General features: G+C 35.0%; 1 protein-coding gene across 1 annotated transcript in view; it reads left to right on the forward strand.

Annotated features, from left to right (window-relative positions):
- LOC149067011 (structural maintenance of chromosomes protein 5-like) overlaps positions 1-23,665 on the forward strand; it is a 254,890-nt gene that overhangs the window by 111,500 nt on the left and 119,725 nt on the right. Inside the window, exons 8-11 of the mRNA XM_089252810.1 lie at positions 826-897; positions 5,366-5,427; positions 14,620-14,698; positions 18,063-18,180. Of these exons, the coding sequence (XP_089108936.1) occupies positions 826-897; positions 5,366-5,427; positions 14,620-14,698; positions 18,063-18,180 (331 nt within the window). The remainder of the gene's footprint in view (positions 1-825; positions 898-5,365; positions 5,428-14,619; positions 14,699-18,062; positions 18,181-23,665) is intronic.

The following is a 23,665-nucleotide window of genomic DNA, read 5'->3' on the forward strand; positions in this document are numbered from 1 at the left end:
TTGATCGCCAGTGATTTTTACATTGCATAATCCGAATCGTTTCTTAAACCTATGAAACCATCCCTTTACTTGCATAAAATTATAATGAAATAGACGTTTCACCAGCCCTTTCCTTATAGAAGAGTAAAATTTTTCGCCTTTTCTGTTTTAATATCACAATCAATTGGAATACCTTTTTGTATCAGTCTTGTACTCACAAAAAACAGCATTTTTTGTACGAGAAACACATAGATCCGGTAGGCGCTGCATAGTTTCGACTGCCACGGATGCAGCTGCGGCTGAACGAATTTCAGATTCCTTTTTCTTGATATATCTCACCGTAGATTCGTTGATTCCGTAATGGCGGACCACAGCAGGTATTGACTTACTTTTGCCAAGTATATCTAGTTTTGTCAGTATATCCAATTTTTCTTGTCAAGTTTTCACTTTTGATTACCTTTTATTATAATAATAATGTGATCCTCACGTATTCCCAAGGGATCAGCATGATCCGTCCAGGGAATTTGTTAGTGTTAGTAAACATCCATGCCCGAACCGGGATTCGAACCCAGACCTGCAGAGTGAGAAGCTAGTTCCCTAACCACTCGACTGCCACACGACAAGCATTATCAGTAGCACTAGAAGAATGAGCCATCCTAAACAAACACAACTCAAATTTTGTAAACAAAACATGTGAATGACGATTTCTGAGTGTTTTCAAAATTTTTTTTTCAATAAAGGAAAAAATACCGCGAATACGGGGGGCGACTGTATACACAGTTAGAGACTGAGTATTTTTTGCTATTGTGCATATAGAATATGCAATGAAAAGGTTTTTTTTTTCAGGAATCAGATTCTCAAAAAGAAACACTTGTCATAGAATCATGTGAGAAAGAAGTGAGCAATATTGACCAGAAGGTGATAAATGGTTTTCATAATGATACTATTTTACTATTTATTTTACCATTTTGTGTCATTGCGATGAAAACAAACTGGGTCATGGGTGAAACAAAGCTTGTGTGTTTGCCATCATTTTTGCTCTATAATTATAATTTATTAATCAAATTTATTATATTAATGACAATAATAATTTTTATTTTATTTATTTACAATAACACCCATAAGGCATGAAATTCACTTACTCTGGAAAAGTAATAATAAAATAATTAAAAATAATAGTCAGAAGAGAAATCACTTCGTATACGGAGCCAAGTCGAAATCCTCAATAGCGGAAGAAAATTCTGTGTAGGAGATGTATACAAGTTCTGATGGCAGACACTTCTATATTCTCTGAATCCGTGGAAAAAACAGTCTCTTGCCCTTGGTATTCTTATTTGGAAGTGATGCCTCTGTAGGTTAACTTGTCTATGATCTCGAAGAAAGGTTCTCCCAATGATGTATAAACCATTTGGTGGACTAGTTTGTAACACATCTTCAGATCTCCAGCGATTCTATGCCATTCTAGTGAGTGCAAACCCAGACATTAAAGCCTCTCGCAATAAGAGACCAGCTGTTCATACCAGCTATTCATTTGGTAAAGGATCCCTGTGGCTTTTCAAAGAGCTTTATGTCCTTAATTTTATAAGAGCACCATACTTGCAAACAAAACTCTAGAGTCGGGCGAATGTACACACAGAGAGCATATGACAACATATGAGCATTACACTCGCTGTATACCATACGTAGCATGTATGAAATTCTGTTAGCTTTGCAGACTATGCCATGATAATGATCAGCAAAATCCAGGATGCGCCGCATTGCCACACCTAAATCCATGCATGTATCTAATTGCTGAAATGTTTCTTTATCTAGTTGATAATATACAATAGTTGATAATCGTGGATAATCTGCACTGTAATAGTTCATTGTTGATTGACAAACTAATCCTATTATAATATAAAATGAGAAGTGCATTGGCAAGTGGATTATCGCTGTTGCAGAAGGATGGAAGTGCATATATGTCGTGGACTACTGAAGGATTGGTAGCAAACAGAAGATCCAAGAAGTTTTCCTCCTTTTGTGGGAAAATCGACCAACTGAACAAGGCCTAGTTCTGCTAAGATTGATAAGAAATGTGACCCCCCCCCCCAATTCAGACGAGAATCTCCCATTTATCCAATCAATTCCCGCATGTTAAAATCCCTGACCAAAATCACTGGAAAGCACACAGAGCAGTAATGCCAGAGTTCTCGCCAAAACTCAGACTAATGATCAAAATTGCATGCTTTATTTGGTAAAATGTCTGCTGTAATAAGTCTGCACTTCCTATTTCCGCTTTTTATATCCATCGATATTATCTCAACATCTTGATTTTAATTATTCACATTCACCAGCTTAGGTTTCAGGCTGCTACGAATGATAATGCATACACCTCCTCCCACAGTAGTTTCTCTGTCATGTCGGAAAATATTGTATCCTGGTAGGCATATCAAGGAAGACGAAACTGACTGATGTAACCAAGTCTCTGCTATATACAGAATGTCGACTATGTATAACTGAATGCAGCAATACAAATCGTCAATTTTATTCACAATACTTCTAGGGTTCATGAATATACCAGTAACTATCTCTTGATTTAGAATCAGATGTGTGTTCATTTGTTGAAAAAATTGGAGATGACTCTTGGCCGTATAGTCATTGCTGATCACAGGTGACCCTCCGACCGGCAGATGCTTCCATTATAGTACAATCTCCAGCCGAATCCTCCAAAAGATATCTGGGAATACCAAAAAAACTCTGATGTGTATGCTGGATGGCCAGTGGAACGAATCACTCAATGAATCCTAATTACTATCAACAGTGGTTATTACAAAAGATGCATAATTGTTTGAGTTCCTTGTATTTAGCTTAACACAGTCATACTCGAGTTGCGTATTCGGTAGTATGCGACATATGTCCGAGATGGATGTCGTGGGAGCAAATCTGTTCACCAGCAATCGACGTCTGTGAACCTTTGGCACTACATACACATGCGACGTCGAATTCCCACTTAGAATTCATTATGCCGATCAGTCCTAGGTGCGATGTTGGATTGCTGAAAACGGTTAGGTGGTAATTTGCTATTTTCATCCACTCTCGAACGAGGGTGACCTGCCTGAAAAGTGCTGCTGTTTGAAAAATTTAGCGACAGGCTCTGGCAGTATTCTACAATTCTTAGCTCCAGATACGTTTGTGTTTGAGTGCACAGCATTTGACCAGTTAAAGGAATCTCTGACTGCATTCCAAGTATGATCTGGACAAGGCCCTCTAGCCTACTAAAACATTCTTTAAACTTTTGAAAGTTTCTCTCAATATTCTCTGAAATATCAGAAGTTTTGTGGATATTAGGCGGTGGGACAGTGATCGCAACCTCCGAGAAAAACGTTTATTTGCTACAATATGAGCTTCATCATTTCATTCCTCAACACAAAAAATCATTCTGTCTCGGCTGCCTCTGCCATTTTTCTGTCACAGACTCTTGTGAACAGGAGTCTCATTTCATCCAAATATTTGTAGAACTCGCCACTGAAGACCTTGCTTCTAGAAGGCAATAAAGGGCACTCGTCTGTCATCTCGATCTTAACCCTAACTATTCCAGTAGCTATATTAGGTGTATTAAACACCACTGTGCTGCAATTGCAAGATAGGCTTAACTAAAAAGCAGAACAATTTACTCACAGTATCATGTTCGTGAAATAAAAATCACAACATTTAGTTTGAAATATATCGCAATTTACTTCCAAAGTCAAAAAACAAACGTGAAAACACAAAAGACAACGGCAAAGGTATATAATTGAAATGATAGCGCTGAAGAATAAAAATGTCAACACATGAGTTGACTTGACTCATGGTAAATGATAATGGTTTCTAATTTTCTCAATCACAAATAAATGTAAATCAAGATTTTAATCTAACATAGTAATGATTACTAATATGGTGATAATAGTACTAATGGTAGTTTGTATTGTTGCACAATTTTGCTGATAGCCAAAGAAAAAGTGATTTCCAATTTTTACCTAATTTTACTTAACTAACGGGGTAAAATGATGCAAATCATTAGTAACATAAAATACATGAATAATTGAATATATATAAACATAGTAAATTTCATTTTTTGTAAGTATTTTTGGTTCTAAAAGATTATTTTCAGTACATATTAGCTGAAGAAGAAAATAGTGGGGAGGGACATATATACAGCACCCCCCCCCCCCTTCTACAGCATCACCACCCCCCTATAGAGGGCAACATCACTTTTCTCACCTTTGGGTAGTCTCTTTGAAATGCTAGTTTTGTAACATGATACTATTGGATATGGCAAATGTTCTGCCTTTTTCCTAATGTGTTTTCTTCAGTACAAAGAATAGGTCCAGCTTGTGAAAAATTTTCTTTAAAGTAGAGGAAAATCCAAAATGCTTAAAAAAAAACCTAAAGCATGCCTTAAAAAGGCTGAAGCACTCGTGCTTATTGAAGAAATGCCATCAGATTCAGATTTAAATTTCTAAATTTTACACTTGAACATTTGTCACCATTTCTCTTCCATCAAGAATTAAGACACAATTTATAAGTATCCATATAATGACACCCTTCAACAATTCAATTTTTTTTCTGGTTACTAAAATGCAATTTTAGTAACCTTTTAATTTAGGTGCCTTTTTTTTTTCTTTTTTTTGTAATGCTTTCCCTGCTAATCACTTTCAACCTCCCTGATAAGCACTAAGTGCACGGTGGGACAAACAGTATCCCACCAAATACATTAATAAAAACAGGATTTTTTTTACTTTTCTAAAAAAACCTATTACATACACCCTTATGTATCAGTATATCATATTATTTTTTCATATTTATATATCACACTCTGCAAAGGGTTATATCACCTTATACCATTTAAAGATATGCCATCAGAATGTACCCCAAGAGTAGGAAATTTTGTAAGAATGAAAAATTTTCCCTAATAATGAACCAGTACAATATTCTCAAGTGAAAAAATAAATTATATTTAAGCCACTTTTGTGTGATTTTTTGAAGAAAAAAAAACACTTGCTTAAAATCAAGGTTTAAACCATGGTTAAAACCGATGTGGTTTAGACCAAACAACCGTGTGATGGCAACAGCAAGATGAATTTTTAAAAATTTCGTCAATGGATGGACGCTGAATAATTTTGATTGTAATTCTTTGAGTGACAATAAAAAGATATCTCGCCTCCTTTTAGCATATCAAAAGCCTCTATTTTAGCATAGACAAGCCCTATACCATTTAATTTGTACTTGCTGAAATTTAGAAGAAAGCCTATTTCATTAAAAAAGATATAGCATTTCCAAAGGGGGTTTAGTGATTTTTGCTGTGCCTCTTAAAGGTAAATATATCTTTCATATTTCTTTGAACTATGATTTTTATTCAATTTTACAGATATATGAGGCAAAAGAATCATTGATAAACCAAAGGAACTACATCAATAAAGTTAAAGACAAGTGAGTTATATTTTACTTTTTTCTTACTGTTAAATAATAAAAACCATTACTACTACTACCACTATCATCTTGTTAGTATTCCTCTGAGACACTTCTATGAATTGGGTACATGGGAATGTGTTATGGGCTTAATGTGAAGTTTTTTCTAAGGAATGTCTGCTATTTATTCAAATAGTGCTGCATCTGTCATCTGGATTCGAAAACAAACAACTCGGATATTTTTCTCTGAATTTTTTTAAATGTTGTAGGCCTGATTGTTCTTTGTGGAGACATTTTAAATGTGAGGTAAGCTTGAATTCAATCCTTGAAGGGGGAAAACCACAGAAAACATACTTCAGCCAACCATCACTATGCTATTGGTGAAGTTCAAACATGTGTCTTTGTTTTGCGAGTCTATCGTTATGCCCATACAACCACGTAGCGACTAGGATAATTACTACCATGAGGTAAGAATTTCCAAAATTTCATGTATTTTGCTACGATACCAATGTTGTTTATTTGGATCACATCCAAACAGTCAGGGACACAAGGAATACAAATTAACATTGTATATGGCCTTCATTGATTTTAAGCGTTTGACTCTGTCTTCACATCTGCTGTTAAAGCTCTGGATTTAATTGGGGTAGAGAAGACTTACATCAATATCATTAAGGAAATATATGTCAAAGCAACTACAACCATTTGTTTGGATAAAGGAAAAGCAAAGATTAAACTTGGAAAAGGAGTCAGACAGGGTGATACTATCTCACCAAAGCTCTTTACTGCTGTTTTAGAAGAAGTATTTTGAAAACTGGACTGGGATGAGAAAAGAATTAAATAAAAGGGGAATTTCTTAATATTTTGCCGACAACATTGTTATATCAGCAGTAATCCAGACCAACTAGAAGAAATGACACAAGAACTGCCGAAGACAAGCATTCAGGTGAGTTCGAAAATGAATCTACAAAAGACTAAAGTTATGTTCAACAACACAGAGATAGAAGTAGAAAGTTATGTGTATACCTGGGACAAGAAATTACCATGGACAACAGAATCATTAATGAAATAAACAGAATCAGGATCGGATGAAGCACTTTTGGCAAAAACTAATTCTGAAGAGCCACATTGTGAAAAATGGACACTCACAATCAAGACGATAGAAAGACTACAGACAACACAAAGCAGCATGGAAAGAGTCTGTTAGGCATCACAAGGAGAGACAGAAAACTAATCACTTGGAAAAGAAGCCACACAAAGATATGTATCATGGAAAGAATTAAACGTTTAAAATGGAAATGGGCTGGACATTTTGCAAGAAGACAGGGCAATAGATGGACCACAAGAATTCTGGATTGGTAACCCCATGGTGTTAAACGTCCGAAAAGGCAATCCTACACAAGATCAATCGGCAAGATCTGAAAAGCGGCTTGAGTCAACTAGATGGCCAAAGCATTAGACAGAGTAAAATGAAAAAATTTCTAGAGTAGACCTTCATCCAGCAATGGATTGGAAATGGTTGATGATGATGACCACCTTTGCTCTATGACTTAACGGCCGTATTCACCACTCACCGTGCTGAAACGTGGATCAGTTGAAACCCGTTTCAGTTTCAACGCGAAATCTGTATTCTCCAAACACTACCAAGTGAGTATCAAGTGAAACTCGGTTCAGTTGGCAAGTTTTTGCCGTATAATAGCTTGGCAAGAGTAGATCCGATGTTGATTGGATGAAGGTTTTTGATCTTCTAATGAAGTAGAAAACACAATGGTAGGATTCTTGTGTTGACGTTTTTCAACAATTTTTTTTCGATAAGCAAAATATGGTTTTATCATCCCCCTTTTTAATGGAAATTTCATTTCAATCCAGCAACGTTTTTCTTTCCTACTCCCGCTATATCTATAATGATGGTTTTTCATTTCGCTACGGAATTGCTAATATTCTCAGATTAGATAAATTATGTATATCATTATACAAATACAAATACAACACCACAACAGGCAAAATGCCCAACGAGGTGGCTGATAAAAAGATGCCCATAAAAATATGGATGTCATATATTTAAAAAAAAAACAGCAACCCAATTAAAAATGCAATTAACACAAATTATAAACAATATGTACACATGATAAAATATTATACAATGCCCATAAAGAATACTTATGGTTGTCTTATTCTAAGAATGGATAGCTAAGAATGGATTATTAGCAAATAATTAATATCACATGTATTGTATTTTTCCACATATAATCAGCCTATGCGATTTTCATTGCTTTGAAGAAAAAAAAATGTATCAGCACATACAAATTTTATTAATCGTGAATGAAATGAAGGAAAAAAGGATGGTCGCAATTGTGTAAAATTTATATTTTAAAAAATACTAATAAACTTTTTCAAAGTAATAATTATCTGAATATTTTTTAAATTACGATTGCTTTGTACCTGAAATCACAATTTTGTAAACACTAATAAGATAAACACATTAAAATTGAAAAGTACAAAATTCTGTAAATTTGATTTCCAAAAAAAAATTTTTTTAGTGCTAATAGTAATTCTTGTGATGGACATTGAATATTAAATTATTGAACATTAATAGCTATTTCCTATTAGCCAAATAAGTGAATATCTGAGACTTACTTTTTTGTAATTATATTTGTTGAAACTTGTATGCTAGTTGCATACACTTCTTAAGATACTATTTTTTATGCAATCCTCCCAACACATAAAATGCTTAACCCAACAGTTTTCTTTTCGACAAAAAACTGTTCCAACATATGTACTAGTTTTATGATTAGCTTACATAAAAAGTTAAATTCAGTTGAAAACAGTTCATTATATTATTAGATATAAGTTGAAAGGACGTCCTTGAAGCTGAAAGATTCTTAAAAATAAAAAATCTGTAAACAAAGTTTCAAATCTGACAGTCAATACAACCATTAGTGTATGCACAATTTTTTTTAATATGTAAAATGCATTGCAGAATCATGTTCTTGTTTAACTAAAGGGTAAATTAATAGCCAAGACTAAAAATTAAAAAAAAATTGACGTATATTGGTAGATTCAATGTCATTTCCCATTCCTCTTTTTACTAGCAGGATTGGTAGTTAAATCTGGATTTTTTAAAAATATATACTGTATTTACATAATAATCTAGTAATTCGTTACTTTCAAAATTTACACTGTAACTTGAACATAATTAAAGCGCAAATTCAAACTATGTAAAAAAGGCTAACATTTTCCTCACTTAAGAAATAATGAGAAATCAATTATCAAACATAATTTATTCATATTTATATGGAAGTATTTGAGATTGATAAAAAAAATAATGGTACGTATAACATATACAAACACACATAGTAAATAAATATTGAGATTTTCTTCCGTGATGGAGTCAGTTCATCTTCCGTGGCCACATTTTATCATAGATATGTGTTCACTCTACTTTTGGTCCCAAATACTTGTTTCATCTGAAAAATTAAACATAGGTTTCATGAAAAAAAAATTTCCCTAAAGAATGAAGCAAATTATACTCATGTGTTGTGATTTCAAGTACAGTGGAATCATACTGCATAATAGGAATAAAGCACATGTAATCAGCAATCACGTGGTACAAGTTATGTAATGATAGATTACTTAAATATTATAAATTTCACTCAATCATTGCCCAATGCTGGCATGAACTACACATAAATAAGGTTCCAAAAAGTAATTTCATGAATTTTTGAATTGGTGTTTTGAGCACGAAAGGTATGATCACACACTAAAATCTCGATAAAATGATATTCTGCAAATTAAGAAAAAATATCATTGTAGAGGGATTGCTGTTGTATTAAGAGTAGAGATGTAAAATTTTTGAGAATATTGTCACGAAGGATAATATTCGAGAATATTCTCTGGAAGGACTACTATTGTAAATAACTTGAGAATATTCTTATTATTCTTAAGGGGCCGTTCAAGTATTACGTAAGCAAATTTTTAGACATTTTTGACCCCCCCCCCCCCCCCCCCGTCAGCAAAATTTCGTCATCAGCTCTGTCCCTCTGAATCCTACCTCATATTTTCATAAAGGGTGGTTGATGACATAAGCATTATCCAAACCCCCCCTCCCCCCTTGTCATCAAAAGTCAACAAATCGGAACCCCCCCCCCCCATCGATGATGATGTAATACTTTAACGGCCCCTAATGAGAATATTCTCCAGTTATTTATAATATAATTATATATAATATCCTAGAGAATATTCTCTGGAAAGACTACTTTTATAAATTACTGGGGAATATTCTTATCAAAAATAATTATTTTCAAGTTATTTCTCATATTAATATTCTTATCTCACATCTCTAATTGAGTGGCAGCAGTTTAACATTATACTATAGGAATCTCTCCTCACAAGACATTCAAAATATCGATGTAGAGGGATTTATTGTTATATCAAGTATCATTGTAGTGAGGTTTAACTGTAAATAATAAACCAATGAACTGATATTTATATGCAAAATATTGATGCACAAATAGAATGAAATGAGCTGATAATTATGAGATTTTGGATAATGAGAATGCACCACAGAAAATATTTTTTGTTGTGCACATGTTTTCATTTGTGCAAATACTGTGGATTCTGCTTATAAAGTTTTTGTGTTTTTTTTCAAAAAATTACCATGAAAAATGTAAGTGGAGAAAATGCTGTAAACAGGAAATCTTAATAAAAATTAGTTTGAGTACTAAGCAGGAAAATATTATACGTGGGAATGTTATAAGCGAGATTGAGTGAATATAGAAGGAAAATTTCATGTTTACACTCAGCAGCAAAATATCATGTAATAAATATATTCCTGCCAAGAGGTAATAGCTAAAAAAAGGTAATATATTTTGCTTGGCATTAATATAAATATTTTCATATTAGAGATGAATTCAAGAGAGATATTCATGACTTCTTTTCAGACCCATGATACATTATTTTCAGAGAGGAAAAAACTTCAAAAGCGTGACACTATGCCCCACTATTTTAACCTTTAGGTCAGGACCGTAAATAAGCTGGGGCAACCAGAGCATTTCCCAAGGGCCGAGAGAATGGGGCCCTCACAAAAATGTAAATTTTATTTTACATAATAATACTTTCAAGGGCCCCCACTCAAGAAAAAAGTATGTATCGGGAGAGCCCACTACGACCCTGCTTCAGGTACCATAAAGATGAATTTGTGTCATTAATATCAATACATGAGTATATTACACATACAATTCTATCATTATTTGATAATGATAATTTTGTTAGCGAATAAAGTTCAGATTTGAAGGAAATCATAGAAAAGTATCATTACTCACCTTCTTTCGTCACTTGTTGATGGCTTTCATTGATCGAGGATAATTATTTAACATATATTTAATACCTAAACGCAGTCACTCATCACCTTATAATTAATAAATTATTCTAAATTCCCTATTTCAGTCCAACTCATCTGCAGAACAATGAAAAAGCCCTTCAATTGCTCTTTCCAGCAATTTTTTTTACGAAAAAAGGTTGAATTCTTTGATTTATGCGTCCCTTACTTTAATTTTTTTTAATTGCATCGATTTTCCCTGACTGGCTGTACTTGACAAAACATTAGTGTGTCCTTTAACAGAATGGAAAAAGTGAAAGAATGTATCATTGCACTGGAAAAACAACAATGAAGAATCCGTCTTCACCATCAAGATTTGTGATGCAGAAGCCGTCAGTAAATTCAAGGTGTCTACGATCGTGGAAAAGAGACGAAATCCCAGAGAGTAATGAAACGAGAAAAAGGTCATGAAATAAGTGAAAAATAGGGAGTGAAAACTGACGTGCTCAGATTGAATTTTTTTGTGAAAATAGAATCATTCCACTGAATTTCTAATACTTTAATCATTATTTTCTATAGTTTTTATTTCTATAGTTTAAGTTAAAAATAATTTAAGTCTATAGTTTTTGATCACACTATTAAATTTCTTAGAATTTCTAATAAATACTCTAAGAGTGACCCAGTAAAAGAAGTTATCTCAAAGTATATTGAATCAAGGAAACATTTATTTTCTGGATATTATGCTGAGGGGAACTCTGAAAGAAAAGTCATCTTGTCTCCGCCGGGACTCGAACCCAGGCTCTCTTGCATACCGGGTAAGCATGCTACCATCTACACCACTGGAGACATGACCCTGCCTTCCTTATTTCATGCACTGTGGCGTGAAACGCTGAAGTAGAGACAAGTGTAGAGCTACAGTGCGTGAAATAAGGAAGGCAGGGTCGTGTCTCCAAAGGTGTAGATGGTAGCATGCTTGCCTGGTATGCAAGAGGGACGCTCTCATGGCAGTAGTGTCTGAGAGTAGTTCGAACGAGGAAGTTGTTGTGATGTTGTCTACCGATGTATGCTTTGTTGTAGGCAGGATTTTCCCCCATGATGTAAATTTGTAGTCCCTTCTTGAAAATAAATTTAGTAGTTTCAACCCTATGAGGCTACAAATGAAAAAATATATATAAATATTCTTCTAGAGGAAATCTCTATGTATTTTGTGCCTGGGGGTAGGCGACCCCTTCTTTTGATCTGAGATCACTGTTTTTAAAGTAAAAAGTAATTCTGTGTATGCTACTGCATATATATAAATTGTGTATTTTATTTATTGCTAAAATTTTAAAGTGCTACAAAACTGATAAATGCTGGTACAAAAACAGTATTTTTCCTGCTACAAAAATCAAATTTTCATTTTCCACCCCTGCAACAAAGACATGCGTAGCTCTTCTGTGCACCCCTTCAACCAATTCTATGTCCCTCTGTATGTATGGTCTCCAAAACCTTATACCATACTCCAGTCCAGGATGAACTAAGTCTTGCAAAAGCAGAAAAATGGCTCTAGGAGAATGTGAAGAGACCGTTTTGAAAATGAAACCGAGCATTCTATTCGCATTATTGAATGTAATTTTGAAAGATAGATAACATTTTAGAAAAATTTCCAAATCTTTTAATTTGTCCTTGAGGAACAAGGCAACTGTTTGGAGGAAATTAATCCCGCTTATAGTTCTTTCCAACAGCAACAACCTCTGTATTGTCAAGAATAATGAATTTTTCCCATTTTCTTCATAATTCTAACAGGAACCATCTTCCATCATTTATTAGCGCAATTATAATACTTGCTGCAGTTTTTTCTCTTTGCTGTACAACAACAGCAGTTCCTGGCTCAGTTAGACTGGTGTAAAATCTCCTATGTTGTTGCGGGCTGAGAAAACTTAAATAAAAGAAAATAAGACATCACATAAGAAAAATAATACTATTTGTACTTTAAAATCTTAATTTTATTTGTTTTTTCACTTCACATCACATATTTACACTTCACGTATTACATTTTAATCATGGAAGCTGCAATATACAAATTACAAGTAATTACTTTCTCCTGCCTAGATCAAGTATAACAGACAAAACTGAGTAAGTTGGGTCACTCACTGCCAAATCGGCTTGGCACCTAAATGGACATCATCTTGGTGAGGATCCCTAAGCACCTTTCACTCTCAAGAGCCAACAGTGATCCCATATCATTTTCTCAAATTTCGTCTATTCGATTGACTTAAAGAAATGAACTCGTTAGGCCTCAGAATGAACACAAGGTGTCCAGACACACAAGTGTGTCTCACCAAAACAAAGTGGCCATTTCACTAAGCATCCATTTCTCTTTCTGGTCTTAAAATCACAAGAGAGCTATCTTGTTAGATGAAATCCCCTCTCATTGGCACTATCGCTTGACAACCAGAAGCGTTTGTCATTGGTTCAAACAAAGTTATAAAAACTAAAATTCGAAAGGCACATGTGCCGTTTTGCGAAGTCTTTTGTCAGAGAAAGTGATGATTGAGACGAACTATGCCATAGAAAAGTTTTACATATCTGGTATAGTAAAATGAGTGCGTGATTTGATTCTAAGCGATGAGTGAGTGATTCTAAGCGATGAGTGAGTGATTCTAAGCGATGAGTGAGTGATTCTAAGCGAGGGGAGGGGGGAAAGAACCCAGAGCATGTTATATTCTGATTTCCATGTGTGTGAAGTGGGATTTTTAGAATAGGTACATTAACAGGGGAATTGTGATTGTGGCAATGCCAATATTTTCCCTTAAAAATCAAGCAGAATTTTACTAATTTTTCGAATTTTTTTTTTCAAATCATAATTTCAGCAATGAAATGGAAGAAAAACACTTACCTTATAGCAACAGTAGCTCGAGCATCACACACATTGTCATGAGTCTTCAGCAGTAGCATCACTGACACCTTCTACCTTATGATTACCACCTTTCATTCTGACCTACCCTATGGATTTTGCAGTTTTTTGATGAAGTCCTATTCAGACACAATAGTCCTTCTAAGGTTGGTTGTCTGCAATTATTCAATTTTCCTTTCGTGAATGCAAGCAGGCAGACTTTCAACACGATACTTATTATACATAATGCTCATTTACATAACATAAAAATTCAGAAAGATGTCATTTCCAATTCATAATCATTTCCAAACATAAAACAGATGGCCGTACAATTCAAAACAAACATAACTCTGTCAATAAAATATGTTGGGGCCACCATAGGTGTGTACGCAGAATTTTCTCAAGGAGGGTCCAACTTTTTCCCTCTTGTGTGGGGGGGGGAAGGGGTGTTTCCTGCAAAATAGCACTATAATCTCAGCTTTACGCTATTGGGGGACACGCATACACAGAGATGTGCATATATGGTAGACCACATTTTCATGTATGTACCAATTAGTTTGAAATTCCCTAGAGAGATGTGCATGTATGGTTTAGTCTTAGTTTATCTATGAGAAACTTTTTTGTTCCACCCAAATTCCCACAGATTATGCTGTGCAAAATGATTTTGAACCAATAACCTATTGGGATTTGAAGGAATTCAAAACAAAGATCAAGTGGAACATATGACTAAGAAATGACATTAATTAATAAGCCAATAATAAAAAAACTGACATTCAAAAAGTGACGCTCAAACATCATACGCACCAGAAATTTACAGGTTGACCGCCACAAAATGGAGGGATTGACCAAGAAGAACATCAGTTGACGAAATATTGTAACAATGGATATATTTATGTTAATTAGAAACAGCCAGATTATGTGAAATTCTTTTAAAAAATCTTTGGATTGAATTTTTTGCTTTGTATATTGCCCCAATTTAAAGTTTCATTTGCAAATTCAAGTGTTCACTCATTATTTTTTTTAGTAAATATGCTATTGAACGACAAATTGGTGGACATGAAGGTAATTTACAGCAACAAGAAAAGAATAAACAGAGCTTAGAGGTATGGTGATATTTATAAATATTTTTAAGAATTTAGTCCCATCATTATAACTGTAGTTATAACTTGCTAATTGACCTATCAGAATTTTAAGAAACCTAGACTCAACTGACTTTTAAATTTATACAAAGAACTGACACGCTTTTAAGGCAAATAAAATTTTAATTGGTTGACGTGTTTCGGCTCTACAATGGAGAGCCGTCATCAGGACCGTACAGTTAGAAATCACACAAATGAGTCGTGGAGGGGTGATGTGTGTGTGTTTATGCTTGGTCGTCCAGAGAGTTCGTCTTTGTATTTGCTGAGGCCCAGTGGTCTTTGGATGCGAATTGAGACACCATCTGTTGCAAAGTGTTGAAAATTCTGTCTCGACTGAGGTTAGTAAAACTGGTCCAAGCTGACAAAATAGGTGGCATGTTCCTTCCATCATTAATGAGGAAATCCTGGCAAGTTCTGATGATATATCCCCCAAGAAAATTCAGTTAGGAATTATGTGTTGCTTTTTTAAAAACAGACGCTTTCTCAAAATCAAAATTATGTGAAAGTTGCCAATAGTGTTGGGCAATAGCTGAACTATTTAACTGTCCCTTCTCAACATGCTTTCGGTGTTCGAGAATTTGAATATTCAGATTTCTCCTAGTTTGGCCTATATACTCTTTTCCGCAATTCTTGCATGGGATAAAGTACAGCCAAACCTTGTTATTGAGTCACTCTTGGGAGAGCAAAAATATGACTTAGTAAGCGGAGTGACTCGTTAAACGGAGTAAGCCATAGCTGTGCCAATTCCTACCTGAGGAGAATTGGGACTTCCAGAAAGTGACCCGGTAAGCGGAGTGACGTGTTAACCGGGTGACGCACTAACAAGGTTTGACTGTAGATACCAGATTCTTTGGAGGGTGAGATAGGATCTTTGAGTTGAGAAAAGGTGAGTTTATTTGTTGGCTTGAATTTCTTTAAAATGGATGAGATCATGAAACTTGAAGAATCGAATGGAATAACAACAGAATTAGAAAACTCTTTTGAGTCAGCTGGGAGCAAGTTCATGGTGTGTGTCAGGGTCTTTTTTTTTTTTGAGGATCTTGTTGATGAGAAAAAGTTAAAAACCACAATCGGAAGCGATGTCACGAAGGATATTGAGTTCATTCTGGGGGAGGCTGAATCACTGCAAAGTTTTAGTGCACGATGAACAAAAGAAGAAAATGCTGAAAGTTTCTGATTGAGAGGATGAAAGGATTTTGCATGAGGTATAGCTTGGAGATAGTGAATGGCTTACGATACACAGATGTATGAAATTCAATGTCTGTCTTTTTAATGAGCACGTCGAGAAAAGGCAGCATATTATTTTTTCTGTTTCATAGGTGAATTCAATATGTGGGTCAATAGTATTCATAAAATTTAATAATTCAGTGACATTAACATCAGTCTCATCAACTAAGGTGAACGTGTCGCCAACATACCTGATCCAAAGTTTGAAGTGGCGGGTTTCTAAAAGTTTTGTTTTGAAAAAAATCCAAAAATTTTTTGTTAAATATCTGCTTGTGAATACATGTAAATAGTTGTTTTGTAAATTCTGTGTTGTCATTATAATTGCTTTTGTTGTCATCTCGAGTGCTTGTAAGAAACATTATCCAGAAAAATATCATAATTATATTGAGACTAGCTGATACCCGGCGACGTTGCCTGCCCCGTAAAAAAATTATATATGTATACCTTAATAATTATTTCTTAATCAAAAAAATTTCTGCATCAAATAAGAAAAAATTACTTTTATTTTTAAATATTTTAATTAAAAACTTCAGGTAATCGCTTGTGGGTAATACATGATATGTTTTGTTTTTCCATCTGGTGTATAGATGTACAAGTTTTTGGGATTACCAACATGCGAACAGGGGACAAAAAGCTGTCCGTGTAAAAAACAGGGCTCAAGTAGGTTGATACCTGCCACTGCTAACGACTGGCCTTGCACTTTGTTGATTGTCATGGCAAAAGCTAAACGAATCGAAATTTTGCATGTTTGTGAATAATGACTTTTTTAACTTCGTGCCAGAGTGTTAATGATTTGAGGCAAGCATTGAGTTCATCAGCTGGCGTTGAACATTTTTATTCTCAGTTTTGTCATCGTAGTTGTTGTTCTCTGTTGTTAGCGACGCCATATGTCCAGATGAATATTATTCAAACGCCTTTTAAGCATTCTTTAAATTCAAAGTATACCTCTACGATGGGCGATTGATGAGATGAAGGCCACATTAGCAATTACGGGACACCCTGTATATAGGCAAGCAAAAATATCTGGTGCTTCCCGGGTTTTCTTCAATTACTGGGAGGATTGGAAAAGTGACAAATTATTATAAAGAAATAAACTGTTATACTGGCAGCATTAAAGATGTGACTAACCATTGTAAAGGCATATACACGTCTGAAAAACGCATTGTTGGGAACCACGGTAACACCAAAGTAAACGTTTCGAAAGTGATTGTTGAGGCCCCAAAACCATTGTTGCCAGACAGTTTTTTGCCCATTTCGGGCATTTGCCCAGCTCTGACGAAATTTTAAAGTAGCCTATGGTTCAATTCCGGTCCGGTTTGGTATATATGCGAAATCTGGCGATGATCGGTCTAAAACTGTAGATTTGTATAAAGAACAGACAGACATACTTTCGCATTTATATATAAGATGACAGTTAAAGTAATTAGAAAGAATAAATTGGCACCGAAATGTTGATATTAGGCCAACTTCCACTTTCAGAAATAGTCAAAATGTGAAAAGTACAACATGCAGAGTGCCTTGACTACAAACCCAACTTCTCCATATGAAAGCTTTTTGTAACTTTGTATGAGCAGCTATTGTATGAGCAGCTATTAATGAAAAATAGAGTAAGCATGAAAGAAAAATTCTGCAAGAGACCATTCCAAAAAACTAATTGAATTTTACAAATCATGTGTACTTACCCCCAACTTCCACTTGCCTCAGTTTACCAAAAAATTTTTTTATCTCACCAATTTTTCAAGTTGAAGTTGAAGGGGTTTTTCACCAAATGTCAACTCATGAAACTTATCAGCAAGCATTCTTCCAGTTATTGAGCTCCCCCTCTACTCTTTTGCATATTTTACAGTTCTACTATTTGTTTTAATCTAATTTTTTGCCAATGCAAATTTTTAAGAATTGAAAAATTCAATCAATTTTAAATAAAAACAATGTATTATGAGATGAAGAAAATCAATTTTCTGTATTATCAGTTACTACTAGTAATAAGTAGTGTATTATCAGTTAAGACTGAAATTGAAAATCAGAAAAGAAAGAAAAAAAAATAAAATATATATATATATATATAAATTAAATATAAATATATTTACTTTCAATAATTCAGAAAGAGATGAAAGCAGAATTTGCACAAAGTTTGGAGAATATCAATAACCTTGCAGCTGTTGAACAAGCTATTCAAGAAAAAGCAGACGAAATACACAGATGTATTCTAGATGAAAACAGTAAGAAATCTTGGTTCACCAAAATTTTATAAGTAAACTTGATGTTTGGGTAATACTGTTAATGTTGGGGTAAATCGAGAAGTTATCCATGCTTAGAATAAGACAACCATAAATATATTTTATGGAGCATTGTATAATATTTTATCATGTGTGAATACATATATATTGTTTTGAATTTTTGTGATTGCATTTTTAATTGGGTTGCTGTATTTTAGAAATATGACATCGATATTTGCTATGGGCATCTTTTTCTCAGCCACCTTGTTGGGCATTTTGCCTGTTGTAGCCTTGTATTTGTATATGTGTCTGTAGTATGAAACTTTTTCCAATTTTTTTAGATTAAATTTCAACTGTTCTCTCAAACTTATCCTACTTTTTTTACAAAATCCTTTCAAAATTTGTGTAATTGATTTTATTTGAGGAGGGAATCATATATATATTGCCAAATAATACAAATGTAGTAGATTGCAATCAAAGATTCTGCTGAAGCAGAAATGGTATCATTTTTAAAGTCATTGCTTTTGTCATTTTGCTTTTTCTAGAGTCAATCTTACAGGATACTGAAACAGTGCTATGCAAAACAAATAATATAATTTTAAAAATTTAAAAATAAATTAAAATTTTTAGGGATTTCTTTTTTTAATATGCTATGATTATGTTGTCTGGGGTACTCTTCCCTGTCCTACTTTTTAGTCTTACTTTTTCTAATTTTTTTTTCAGTGAGAGCCCTGGAGCAAAGTTAAACCTACAGGAAATGAAGAACAAAAACCTTTTCCTTAATATAATATAGCCCCTATAAGAATATATCATTGGGCATAAGATCTAGTTTAATGGTGGGCATAAATGTAATATTGATCTTCTGAGTAGCCGCCATCTATGTTACTTTTTGTTTATGCTAAATTCTGACTCAATGCTTCTCCTTAAAAAAAGTATGCAGGGCTGTTTACTGCAAATTACTGGTGAACCATTGATCCTAGAAGCATAATTCCAATTAGGAAAAGCATCCTAATAACGTGTAGACATCAGATAAGTCATTCATATTTCAAAGGGTTTTATTAGTTATTAAAATAAAAAAAATCAACATTTTATAAGGACACCCTGTGCTCAAAAACCCAATTAGAAAGTTGTTGCCCTGTTTCTCCTGAAGTCAACAAAAATTCTATATTTCTAAGTGTAATATTTGCTGAGATATTGAGGACAATGGGTAAAACATGTTTTATCCCCATTTATGTTTTTTTGAGGGACTGTTTTTCATTTGCCAATGGAAAATGAATGAGAGAAAATGAAACAGCTAATCACACTATGAATGATAGTAGGGCCTGGTGGCTGAGAAACACTGTTTGAGATCATTGAAGTGGCTCGCGGCACATTCGTACTTCAATTAAGTGGCCTGGGGCAAATTTCCAGATCATTCAAGTGGCCCATGGCACATTCCCAGATCACTTGATTGACCCGTGGTACATTTGCAGATCACACAAATAATCTGTGCCGCTGTTATTAGGGGGTTCACGACGCATTTTAAAATCAATGATGCAGCCCCACACTTTTGGTTGATTACCCTTGTTTTTGGTTGAGTACCCCCTTTCCAAGGGTGCTCAATCTTTTGTGTAGTGTGGGCCACTTCATTGTTTTAGAAACGTGTCGCTAGCCACTTCAGTTAACTGGAAGTGGGCTGTGAGTCACTCAGGTGGTCTGAAAGTTTGCTGCTTGCGTAATCTGGAAATGTATGTATGCTAATTGAGTCATCTAGAAATGTGCTGAGAGTCACTTGAATGATCTGAAAGTGTGCAGCGGGATACTTGAGTGGTCTGGAAATGTGTCAAGAGTCCCACTAAAATGATCTGGAAATGTGTCAAGAGCACCGCTAAAATTATAAGAATGAGGCGGGCTGCTTAAGCAAACTGTAAATGTATCACGAACCATTTAGGTGATCTGTAAGTGCGCTGCAAGCCACTCAAGTGATCTTGAAGCGGGCCACTCAAATAATCTGTAAGTGCGTCTCCAGCCTCTTAAAATAAACTGCAACTGAACTATTTGCCACTCAAGTGAACTGGGAGTTTGCCGCAGGTCGCTCAAGTGATTTGGAAATGTGCTTAGGATCACTTAAGTAATCTGGATATGCTCCGTTGGCAGGTTAAATGTGTCGCGGGCCACTTTTGTGGTTTTGCTATTTGTTGTGGGCCACTTCAGATAACTCTGAGGGCCATATTTGGCCCTCTGGTAATGCGTTGGGCATGCGTGTTTTAAGGCATACTAGGCTTGTTTTTATGCTATTGACGACTACTCTGTCATATTTGAAAAACAGCAGATGTTTATGAACTGCAGGCCATTCCGATTGTGGCATTTTTCAAGTGTAATGTAACTCTAGGAAGTGACACATTAAGGGTGATACATCAGCCTTCAGTACAATGTGGTCATTCTATTGATTTTGAAATGTGTCATGGGCCACTTGATTGAGTGATCTGGAACAGTGCTGCGGGTCACTTAAGATGATCTATAATATGCTGTGGCATATTTATTGATCTGGGAATGTGCCACTGATCACTTGAATGATATGCGAATGTGCCGCAGGTCACTTAAGTGAAGTGGAACAGCAGTGCAAGTAACAAGTGATCTGGGACTGTGCTACAGTGATCTGTAAATATGCTGCAGATTATTTAAGTTATCTGGGAATGTAACGGGAGCCACATGAATAATCATCTGAAACTGTGCTGTTGGTCTTTTTGGATGATCTGGAAATGTGTTGCTTAGTTCATTTTTACGAAATTAGGTTCAAAGTCGTGGGCCACATCAGATGACTTTTGGACCACATTCGGCCCTTGAGTAATGGATTAAGCATGCATTTGTTGCATTTCTATGGTGCCTAGACCAACGCCTTCTATAGCAGAAAATCTCCACGCAAGCTTTGACGTCACTAAAGTCGTCCATTTCACCAGTAGCCATTGGATGTAGCAGTCCAACGTATGAGAAATCTTTACCTCTTTTTGCAGTACATCCAGTGACTATAGGTGAAATGGACCACTTCGATGACGTCACAAGCTTTGCAGAGGAGGTCTATAGAAGGTGTTGCCTAGACATGGATTTTTTTCGAAAAGCACAGGGGGGAAATGGATCATGATCATTAGTTGTTTTCTCAATTAACAATAAAAATTTGATTTTCTTCTTAGTTTTGCTATTATACACTGTTTTTGATACCACATTCTGTGGGAATGAACGATTTTTAAATTTTTTAGAACTTTGAGTTTCTTGAAATATTAATAAATAATAGTATTATAATTAAAATTCTCTATGATTCTGAACAACAGCATTTTTAAATATTACGATAATTTTGGAATTGTTTTCTTTTTTTGTCACTAGTGTTCCTATTTCTCCTACTCTTTTTTTTTTTTTTCAAATTTTCATTTCTAGGCCTGTGTGTGACTTCTAACCCAATATCAGACATTTAGCTGCTTGATCATGGGCTATGCAAACATTTATGGCTCACATTATTTAATGATGATCATCAAGTCATTGATAAATTTCATTGCTCTGCCATTAGTTTCATTGCTGGAGCTGTGGAAGCTATAAAGGTGGGAACAGTCAACTATGTTGGAGGAACTTTCGAACACAATGTGTGCTCAAGAACACATAAATTTCTATGGATTCAGCTGAGGAGGTTTTTAAAGACATTGTCCCATTAGAAAAGCAAGTGAATGGAGAAGGGTTGAACGACATAGAAGAAATGGGAAGAATTAATGAACAGCCATTCAGAAAATAGCAGAGGAGCAATTAATCAAGTTGATTGCTCCTGAAATTGAAGCAATACCACATGATGATCAAAAGATTAAGTAGAAAATAAGTTGATTATGAGCAACATTGCGCAAGGGCTGCATATGTTAAAAACGACAGTGAATTTTTTTCCAGAGATAAATAGATCCATCAATGCCACATTCTTCACAGAAGAATTGATAGAAGAGATAGAAGACTTGTCACAAAACTCTAACTAATTTGCTGAAATGAAAAAGAAACAGCTAACAGGCATTAATTTTTATTGTTTCTTCACAAAACAACTCCAAGAATCACTGGACACTCCCTTCCACTTCTTCCACACAAGGCAGATTTAAACAATATGCCTAAAAAACAAAAATTTATCGTCTGTGTTAGGGGTTCGAGTATTACATCAGAAATTTTTCAGCCATTCCCCCTCCCCCCCTTGTCAGCAAAATTTTGTCATCTCTGCACCCTATGTCCTATCACATATTGGTGAGATCAAAGACTACACGGGGAGGGGGGACATAGGGGAGCTCTTGCCCCCCAAACGATCAAAAAATCATTTTTTTTTCAAATTCAAAAAATTTATTTTTTCAAAAATCAAAATTGCGCAAGAAATTATTTTTATATGTTGTTATAATAAATTTCTGTTAATTCCAATGCTATTCAAAGGCTAAGAACTTGAAATTTCCTTTTTTAAGAAATTCATTGTGACTGACCCACTAAGCCATATGATAATAAATCCTTGGCCTGTGGACCAAATACGGCCCGGGATGTTATCTGATGTGGCCTGCCTCCTCAAACCTATTTTGTAAAAATGAACCAAGTGCCACATTTACAGATCGCTTAGGTGACCCATGGCACAATTCTAGAACATTTAGGCGGCCGCGACACATTTTTCAGATCACACAAGTAGGCCTATGGCACATTCACAGATCACTTAAGTGACACGCGACGCAGTTCCAGAACACTTGAGCGATCCGTGGCACATCTAGAAATCCCTTGAGGGACAGTTGGCACAGTTTTAGAGTACTTAAGCGGCCCAAACATATTTCTAGATCACTTGAAGGATCCACGAAACATTTAGAGAACACTAAAGTGGCTCTCTAGGAGACTTATCAATAGAGATTGTTAGTTGAGGTGCACACAAACCACAGTTCAGGATGCCATTAAGAGTATTTCATATTTTCATATAGGGTGGTATGACGTAAGCATCATCCAAACCCCCCTCCCCCTTGTCAGCAAATTGGAAGGCCCCCTTCCCCCCTCCCCATCGATGCTGACGTAATACTTGAATGACCCCTTATTCACATATTTTCTGTATTCACTGCCACCCTCAGAACGTAACCCCCATGAATATCGAGGGTGAACTGTACTAACAAAAGATAGGTTTTTAAAAGATTTGATTGGTTTTAGATTATTTTTTTCAGCATGTTAAACTTTACAAGTAATATTTACCCACACAATGTCTAAAAAATTTGCACATATTAACCAAAATTCTTAATCAAGCATTCATAAAAGGCATTGAATTGGTAATGCAATTGTTGCAATGCAATTGCTATTGTTGGTTTTAAAAAAATTTTATATTAGCCATGATTTTGCATTAACCAGCTCATATTAAATAAGTTGGGACACCCAATTGTCCCCTTCATAAAAAGTTTCTTCTCATCACCCCCAAGCCAATCTATAGGATCCTATACTAAACTCAAAGTTTCTACCACCCACGGACCCTTCC

The sequence above is a fragment of the Pholcus phalangioides genome, unplaced genomic scaffold (genome assembly GCF_987345545.1).
Source record: "Pholcus phalangioides strain wild (caught in Gottingen) unplaced genomic scaffold, Ppha-v1.0 ptg000031l_1, whole genome shotgun sequence".
Lineage (NCBI taxonomy): Eukaryota > Metazoa > Arthropoda > Arachnida > Araneae > Pholcidae > Pholcus > Pholcus phalangioides.